This window comes from Aegilops tauschii, chromosome 6 (assembly GCF_002575655.3).
Source record: "Aegilops tauschii subsp. strangulata cultivar AL8/78 chromosome 6, Aet v6.0, whole genome shotgun sequence".
Taxonomy (NCBI): domain Eukaryota; kingdom Viridiplantae; phylum Streptophyta; class Magnoliopsida; order Poales; family Poaceae; genus Aegilops; species Aegilops tauschii.
In genome coordinates, this window is record NC_053040.3 from 14,318,027 (window position 1) to 14,327,563 (window position 9,537).

The 9,537-nt window shown below is 51.2% G+C and overlaps 1 protein-coding gene across 1 annotated transcript; it reads left to right on the plus strand.

Moving 5' to 3' along the window:
* Positions 1-2,941: 2,941 nt before the first annotated feature.
* Positions 2,942-7,657, plus strand: LOC109751795 (uncharacterized). Its single transcript, XM_020310682.4, has one exon. It carries the CDS (start codon positions 4,396-4,398, stop codon positions 7,483-7,485), a length of 3,090 nt encoding a protein of 1,029 aa, XP_020166271.1. The 5' UTR covers positions 2,942-4,395; the 3' UTR covers positions 7,486-7,657.
* Positions 7,658-9,537: the final 1,880 nt, after the last annotated feature.

Below are 9,537 nucleotides of genomic sequence, written 5' to 3' on the forward strand. Positions count from 1 at the left end.
CTTCATCTCACCCAATAATGGCGAGAGGCATGCATATGCCGACCTCTCGGTGCGCGCGGAACTGTCACTGACCCCGGGCCCGACAGCGCGGTCGGCCCCATGTGGAAGCGGGCACCATCTTTAGCGTGTGTTAACAGGTGTACTGGAGTGGTTGGTGACATGATATATAAAAAAGTGATTAACGATATAGATATTGTACTTTGGAAGCTGCTTAGTGAGAGGGTTTCACATGGCCAGCCATAGAGGGTTTCACCTGCATGTGAGTGCATGTGGCTACCTATAGCCAATTAGCCAGGTAGCTCGCTAGGCTGTTAAGCCTACTAAACATGTTCCCTTGGCCATGATTAATCTGCATGTTTCTCCATGATTAGTTTCTCTGCATGTTAAATGATTCTTCCTCCTCTGTTACGGTACAACTTACGGAATAGTACGCTGCGAATATAGGTTAATCATTCGTAAGAAAGTCTCTAACAAACCGATTTCATGCGTTTCTCCCAAAATGATTCTCAAAGATGCTTTTACAACTATTACTAAAAATTAAATATTTTGGGTGAGAAAACGCGAAACCCTGTAATTATGTAGTAACCAACGTTGCGTACATTCTGAGAATGCAGAAACTGGGAAAATGTGTTCCCGCTATCTGTTTTTTTAAACCTACTGTTATTTTCTTATTTTCATTTTCCTTTACAAATTTAATTTGTCAGTCTCAATATTTTAATTCTGGGAAGAAGTGATTTTTCATTACCTGACATGCGAACTTTACAGTTCAGCTGAAATCTGCACTATAAACTGCATTTTCAACCAACACTCCTATATGATACCTATATATGTTTTGTTTAGTCACCATCATATGCTCCAATTTCAACCTAATAAAGTAGATAGACACCAAAGATGAGATGTTATGCTGCATACATCCTCTCTTCCTGCTACATGGAGGAGCAACAAACCTAACATGGCAAAGATTCTCAGAAGATTAAGCGACCCATTCTCACCTCTAGAGCCAACGTAACGCGTCAATAATTCGCCACCGTTTGTTTACTAATTGCTGCTAAAGTTTGATGCCTTCGATCTGGCCATGATTGGGAGAGAGAGATGTAAAACAAGATGAGATAGAAATTAGTTCTTCTTCTACTTGTACCTGGTTTCACACCCTTTTCTTTAGATCCAGGGACATAGGTCATGCTGGCATGGTAGCTTAATTTGTAGTGCTAATGCAGAGGTCTCCTCTAGTTGGGTTAAATTAAGGCGGTGACGTCTCGGTGTTAGAGTTTGTTTACCGGCATGCTGTCGGGTAATTAAACGCGCCTAACCAGGTTCAAGTGTGTGCTGCTGATTCTCTTTCATTTGGTCTGTAGTGTAGCTTTCCATAACAGGGCACTATAGAAACTTTATGACTGCAGTTGTTGTTGCATTAGCACTTGTGGTACAGCTAGCTGGAAGCTAAGCTTGCCTGAATAATTTGTTCAGCTTAATTATCTGCTACTCTCATCATGTAAACAATCGAGACCATTCTACATGCTTGTTTGTGACTAAGAAGTGCAAAGTAACGGTAATTAACGATTTGATTCCAGAGCTAGCTGTAGCTGGTACGAGATGATTGCATTTGCATATCTGGAAGGAGAGAAAAGCTAGAGAATGTCACAGGCTAGCATATGTTAGCTTTGAGCTTGTTTAAAATTTCATTTCTTCTCCTACAACGAGCTCTGTCATGGCCGAATGATTAAGTTCGGTTGGTTGGTTGGTTGGTGCCAACAGTTGCTTAAGTAGCACAGCACGCCAACGTCTCTTTGAGTTCCTGCAAAGCTTCCAAACGCAGAGGTTCATTCATTCATCACTTGGTTTCGATCGTATCGAGACGTGTTTGTTGTCCAATTTGGTGTGTGTTGGCACATTCGGAGATTTTAAGTTCTGAACTTGTGCCAGATGCATCAAACTGAACACAAGCATGTATACATCTATATGATTGAACATCATTTGATCGATCCGTTGGTGCAACTTTCACTTATGCTCATTTTCTGAATGAATGGTGCAAAATCAGGTGCTTGGTTGGGATGATCCATGGTGCAAAGTGCAGAATCAATACTTAAATCCACGACATATGTGAAGGCAGTTATGGAGATTTCATTGCAATGCAATCGTGCAAGAACCAGCATTTATCGTTGTCCTTGCACTTTGCATTGGCACAAGTGCACAAGTTGTAAGTACTTGTATGTATCATTTGTTTGTTATTCTTTTACATTTGATGACCAGTTTTTCAATACATTTGGTTACATTTTATAGGTTACTTCCTTGTGATTATCATGATGGTTGGTCTAACTAGTTGGCAATGGAAAAAAATCAGCTCTAGTTGAACCGATTTCCTTAGGTTGATGTCTTTTAACTTCAGATTGGCAAATAGGGCAGTTTTTTGTTCATAGAGTTCAAAACCACTAATCTGGGAACATGAAAATTTGACTTAACGAAAAGAGTTTAAGAACTAGTCATTCACTTTCTGGTGGTCTTCCCACTGTTCATTCGGAAAAAAAATGTTCATTTTCAGTATAGGCCCCTCAAACTTAGTTTCAGTATGGTTTCTGCACCATTAGTTTATCGTATTTATCTTAATTAACCTAGAACCCACCCCTAGAACTTACTCCCTCCGTTTCGAAATAGATGACTCAACTTTGTACTAACTTTAGTACAAAGTTATACAAAGTTGGGTCATATATTTTGAAACGGAGGCTGTTGTTGCTACCTGATCAGACAAGGACGATTGCATAACGCAAAATCCTGCAGCTCAAATTTACTAATCAGTATGTACTACTACTAATCACCTGCAGTTCCTTTTCTCTGAATAAATATTCTGGCTGCCTTATGACTCTGTCAACCCTGCTTGCCAAATGCTAACCCCATTTAATTACGCAAACAGTACTACTAGTAGCACCTCTGATGCCCCTAATTAATCTAATGCAGCAGTGGTGAACATTCTACTGGGGGCATGTGGCAGGGATCCCCCTGCTGTGTCAGCACGCGGCAGTAACAGCAGCAGGAGGCACCACTGTACTTCCACTGTCAAAGGAATGATTAGCAGAGGTTCTATTCTAACAATGTCAACTTAGGCAGCCCAACACATGCACCTGCTGCTCTGCAGAGGGTAACTGCACTTTTTTGTTTAATCTCTGTGCAGGACATGTGTAGGGTGATTGCCTGCATCAGGACACCAGAAAAGAACATACTCTCTTGTCTCTCCTTGGGATAGATTAAGTTAATTAATCCTTTTCCCCTGCAAAGCAAGTGCCCTGTTTTACTCACTGTCAAAAAGTCATAGTATAAGATTAGTAGTACAGGTACTACTTCTGCTCAGTGCTAGAGGCAGATCTTCTCAGGTAAGATAAGATCCTAATTAACTTGTATAAGCACCTACACAGCATAAGGTTAGTAGTACTGTTAATCCTTCTGCTCAATGCTAGAGCACATCTTCTCAGCTGAGATCCTAGTTAAAATGTCTAAGTGCCTACACAAAATTCCCCATGTAGAAAAGGATCTAGCTCCCCCTACACATGTATAGATCAATCAGTTCAGTTCTAATGTTACTAGACTTCTGTACCTACACAGGAATGTACTAGTAGCTGCAAATCTTTACTGGAGAGAGATTCATAAGCAGAAGGTTCCAAAGAATAAACCAGTACCACACTAGTACACTAGTACTGCCACCTCCCAGTAAACAGCAGGGTCTCTGATTAGCAATGTAGTTAATTAGTCAGGGCCTGAAAGCTAATCTACTGTCAGCTGCCTGCAAATGCCTGCACAGGTAGGGAATGTAAGATGAAGCATGTACTTTACCAACTAGTCTAATGTGCTGGCACAAAGTGAAAAACAATAGTTAATCAAGCAGAGGTAGATTAGATGGCCAAAAGCAGGCCAGGAAAGGCTTTCAGGAAACACATTCCCTCCATGTTCCATGTTCTCATGTCCCATCCTCTTCCTCCTCCAGACACCTCACATCTGCTCACTGGGTGAGGTGTTGTGCCACTAAACAAGCAGCAATTTGCCTGCCCATGTTGAAAAATGCCAAGGAGGTTTAGTTTAGTGGCGTGTGTATAATATGCTGTGATCCTCCTCCTCCTTAGAACAACAAACCATGCAATATTCTCCTCACCTCACCTTCATATAAAGTTTCCGGTGATATCTTGGCTAGCTGCAGACTCTGCTGCTCCTCTTCTTCTTCGATCTTCTTCCTCCTGCGGATGCAAGCTGGTGGAGTAAACTAAGAGGAGCAGAGCAGAGCAGGGCAGAGGAGACACTGCACTGACAATGGCAGAGCACTAGAAGCAGCAGAGAGCTGGGCTGAGCTAAGCTAGGAAGTGGTTTCTTTAAGGGAAAGTTGTTTTTCCTGTGGTGGATTCTGTGCTGACAATGGCGGCGGCGAGACTGGCGGTTCTGGTGGTGGCGGCACTGGCTGTCGTCTTGTCCAGCGTCGGCAATGTCGGCGCGGCTGGCGGTGATGGTGAGCGGGGGGCGCTGCTGGCGCTCAAGGCGGGCTTCGTGGACCCGTTGGGTGTGCTTGGCGACTGGAAGGCTGCCGGCTCGCCGCATTGCAAGTGGACGGGCGTCCGGTGCAACGCCGCCGGCCTCGTCGACGGGCTCGACCTCGCCGGGAGGAACCTGAGCGGCAAGGTCTCCGCGGACCTGCTCCGGCTGCCGGCGCTGGCGGTGCTCAACCTCTCCTCCAACGCCTTCGCCGCCGCGCTGCCCAGGTCGCTCGCGCCGCTGTCGAGCCTGCAGGTGTTCGACGTCAGCCAGAACTCCTTCGAGGGCGCCTTCCCCGCGGGCCTCGGCTCGTGCGCGGGCCTCGTCGCCGTCAACGGCTCCGGCAACAACTTCGTCGGCGCCCTCCCGGCGGACCTCGCGAACGCCACGTCGCTGGAGAGCATCGACATGCGCGGGGACTTCTTCAGCGGCGGCATCCCCGCGGCGTACCGGAGCCTCACCAAGCTCAGGTTCCTGGGCCTCTCCGGCAACAACATCGGCGGCAAGATCCCGCCGGAGCTCGGGGAGCTCGAGTCGCTCGAGAGCCTCATCATCGGGTACAATGAGCTCGAGGGGCCCATCCCGCCGGAGCTCGGCAACCTCGCCAACCTCCAGGACCTCGACCTCGCCATCGGCAACCTCGAGGGCCCGATCCCGCCGGAGATCGGGAGGCTCCCGGCGCTCACCTCGCTTTTCCTTTACAAGAACAGTCTCGAGGGCAAGATACCGCCGGAGCTCGGCAACGCCTCGTCGCTCGTCTTCCTCGACCTCTCCGACAACCTGCTTACCGGCCCGATCCCGGCCGAGGTGGCGCGGCTGAGCAACCTCCAGCTGCTCAACCTCATGTGCAACCACCTCGACGGCGCCGTGCCCGCGGCCATCGGCGACATGAAGAAACTCGAGGTGCTCGAGCTGTGGAACAACTCCTTGACGGGTACCCTCCCGGCGTCGCTCGGCCGGAGCTCGCCGCTGCAGTGGGTCGACGTCTCGTCGAACGCCTTGATCGGGGAGATACCCGCCGGGATCTGCGACGGCAAGGCGCTGGCCAAGATGATCATGTTCAGCAACGGCTTCTCCGGCGAGATCCCCGCCGGCCTCGCGTCGTGTGCGTCGCTGGTGCGGCTGCGCGCGCAGGGCAACCGGCTCAACGGCACGATTCCAGCCGGGTTCGGGAAGCTGCCGCTGCTTCAGCGGCTCGAGCTGGCCGGCAACGAGCTCTCCGGCGAGATCCCCGGCACCATCGCGTCGTCGGCGTCGCTGTCGTTCATCGACGTGTCGCGCAACCGCCTCCAGGGCTCGCTGCCGTCGAGCCTCTTCGCCATCCCGGGCTTGCAGAGCTTCATGGCGGCCGGCAACATGATCTCCGGCGAGCTCCCCGACCAGTTCCAGGACTGCCTCGCGTTGGGCGCGCTGGACTTGTCGGGAAACCGGCTCCTCGGCAAGATCCCGTCGAGCCTCGCCTCGTGCGCAAGGCTGGTCAACCTAAACCTCCGGCACAACGGGCTCACCGGCGAGATTCCCCCGGCGCTGGCCAAGATGCCGGCGCTCGCTATTCTTGATCTGTCGAGCAACTTCTTGACCGGCGGCATACCGGACAACTTCGGGGGCTCGCCAGCGCTCGAGACGCTCAACCTGGCGTACAACAACCTCACCGGGCCAGTGCCGGGGAACGGTGTCCTGCGCACGATCAACCCGGACGAGCTGGCCGGAAACGCCGGGCTGTGCGGTGGCGTGCTCCCGCCGTGCTCCGGGAGCCACGGCGCCGGTCTGTCCCGCGCGCGCGGGGGCAGCGGCGCGCGCCTCAAGCACGTCGCGGTGGGTTGGCTCGTGGGGATGGTCGTCGTGATCGCCGCGTTCACGGCCCTGTTCGGCGGCTGGCACGCGTACCGCCGGTGGTACGTCGTCGGCGGCGCCGGGGAGTACGAGTCCGGGGCGTGGCCGTGGCGGCTGACGGCGTTCCAGCGGCTGGGGTTCACGTGCGCTGACGTGCTCGCGTGCGTCAAGGAGGCGAACGTGGTCGGCATGGGCGCCACCGGCGTCGTGTACAAGGCCGAGCTCCCGCGCGCCCGCACCGTGATCGCCGTCAAGAAGCTCTGGCGCCCAGCGGCGACGGACGGCGACGCGGTCCGCAACCTCACCGACGACGTGCTCAAGGAAGTGGGCCTCCTCGGCCGGCTCCGGCACCGGAACATCGTCCGGCTGCTCGGGTACATGCACAACGACGCGGACGCCATGATGCTGTACGAGTTCATGCCCAACGGCAGCCTGTGGGAGGCGCTGCACAGCGGGCCGCCGGAGTCGAGGACGATGCTGACGGACTGGGTGTCCCGGTACGACGTGGCCGCCGGCGTGGCGCAGGGGCTCGCGTACCTCCACCACGACTGCCACCCGCCGGTGCTCCACCGCGACATCAAGTCCAACAACATCCTGCTCGACGCCGACATGCAGGCCCGCGTCGCCGACTTCGGCCTCGCCCGCGCGCTCGGCCGCTCCGGCGAGTCCGTCTCCGTCGTCGCCGGCTCCTACGGCTACATCGCGCCCGAGTACGGCTACACGCTCAAGGTGGACCAGAAGAGCGACATCTACAGCTACGGGGTGGTGCTCATGGAGCTCATCACGGGGCGGAGGCCCGTGGAGACGGCGGCGTTCGGGGAGGGGCAGGACGTCGTCGGCTGGGTCAGGGAGAAGATCCGGAGCAACACCGTGGAGGAGCACCTGGACCCGCTCGTCGGCGGCGGCTGCGCGCACGTCAGGGAGGAGATGCTGCTCGTGCTCCGCATCGCCGTGCTCTGCACCGCCAAGCTGCCCAGGGACAGGCCCTCCATGCGCGACGTGCTCACCATGCTCGGAGAGGCCAAGCCACGGCGGAAGAGCGGGAGCTCTGCTGCCGCCGGTAATGTCGCCGCCGTGGCCGTGGCCGCGCCCGTCGTTGACAAGGACAAGCCGGTTTTCAGCACGACGCTGGACTCCGTCTGATAGAATGATTCTTTTTCACCCTTTTGTATGTAGACTTTTTTCCCCCTTGATTAATTAATTAATTTTGAGATTGTATAAGCAACCGTTTGATGTCAGGATTAATAATTAGGCACATAGATAAACCATGTAAATTAATGTATAAGAAGGCCAATAAGCACAGGTATTCATGGAAGTAGTACTACTGTATACTACATAAGGATGAAGATACACATATATGAATCGAGAATTCAAACAGTTTACCTGCACATCAGTTAGCTGATTCGAATTCGGCGTCAATCGATTTTGTGAATGAAGGAAGAAGAAGGAAGGAGAAGGGGGGGCCTCGCCGGAGAGAAAGAAGGGGCCACCGTCATCACCCTAGTGTCTATCTTAGGGTTCTGGGTAGGGGCGGTGGTCGACGACGGTGGTGAGGGGCGGTGGTGTGAGGGTTCGCCGGAGAAAAAGCTCAGTGCAAGGGGGCCTAGAGGGATGGCCGGGGCGGCGGAGGACCGGCGGTGGGGAGTGGTTTCGGGGAGGGCAGGGCGGCGAGGGAGCGCGAGAGCGCCGCCGGCCGCGGGTGGCGGGGGCCGGCGGTTAGGCCAGTGGTGGCTGGCGGCTCAAGAAAGGAGAAGTGTCCAGAGGTTGAAGAACACTGTGTGTCATTGATTTTCCATCCAACGATGCAAAAATCGACTGACCTCAAACCAAAAATTCAGCTGACTGATTTCTAGCCATTCCCGAAATGTGTATATTATTTTATGGGAAATGTTTGCCCCCAGTCGGCTCATAATTACAATGCTTCCGTTGCACGTCTTGTTGCTTCCTTTTCTAGAAACAATCCCGCAACAAGTAGTCTATTGAAAAAAAATCCGCACAAGACGGTTGTTGCAAAAAAATTCTACAACAAGACCTCCGTTGCAAAAATATTCTGCAACAAGGCGTCTATTGCTAAAAATTCTGCAACAAAATGTCTGTTGCAAGAAATTTTCGTAACAAGTCATATGTTGTAATGGTGTACGATAACACTCGGCCGCTCGATGGGACAACTCTAACGGCTCGTGGTCCGGCTGATCTTTCGAAAAGATCAACCGCGGACGCGTAGCACGCCCCTTATTTTATCGGATTTGGCAGATGAGAACTGACAAAGTTTTATATCTAATTAAAGTGACATTTAATTTTACACGGAGATTTTGTGTTTTTTTTAACACGGTACAAACGCATACACTTACCCCCTATGAGCGCACATATGCATATCCTACCCCTATTAGCACCTTCGAGAGACTGAGCCAGCATATCATCTTGAGATTTACGAAGTCATCATAGGCGTCTCGTCGTCGACGGGAACGTCTTTCCATTGAAAGCGCATCGCAGGAAATCCTGAAATAAATCTAGGAATAATGCGAGCAATAGGACTTGAACCTTGGTGGGCCGGGCGTATCACTGTCCCTCTAACCATTCAACCATAGGTTAATTTTACACGTAGATTTTGTGTTTCTTTTTTTCTTTTTCCATTTGATTGATTTATGTTTCACATTTTTCCTATTTGACTTTATTTTTCACACTCTGTGCAACTACATTTACACGTCCGTCCAACGCGCGCAAATGCATGTACATCCGTCGTGCACAACGGTAGTTTCACATATACAGTTTTTCTTTTTCTTTTTCCATGCAACAACACTTGCACGTCCCTGACAACACACAACTTTGTATCCTCGCACAAGTTGCGCAACTACAACATGTCCGCCATCCGTGCGCGCAACTTTATTTACTCCCACTTCAAAAAAAAACTTTATTTACTCCAGCCCACAAAGAAGGAAACTAGAAGCAAAAATAGCCTTGTGTCATTATTTTTGCTTCTAGTTTATTTCTATGTGTGATGAAAACTAGGACCCACGTATTATAGGGGAGCGCTAACAAGTGGGGATCTAGAGGTGTTTTGGTTACTCCACCCTCGTCAATGGCCTTTGACCAAACGGTAACGGTGCCGAATGGCATTTTTGAGCATACGCTTAAGGGAAGGATGACAATTTTTGGTAGCTAAAATTTTTAGTGACAAAACTGAGTAGTATGACA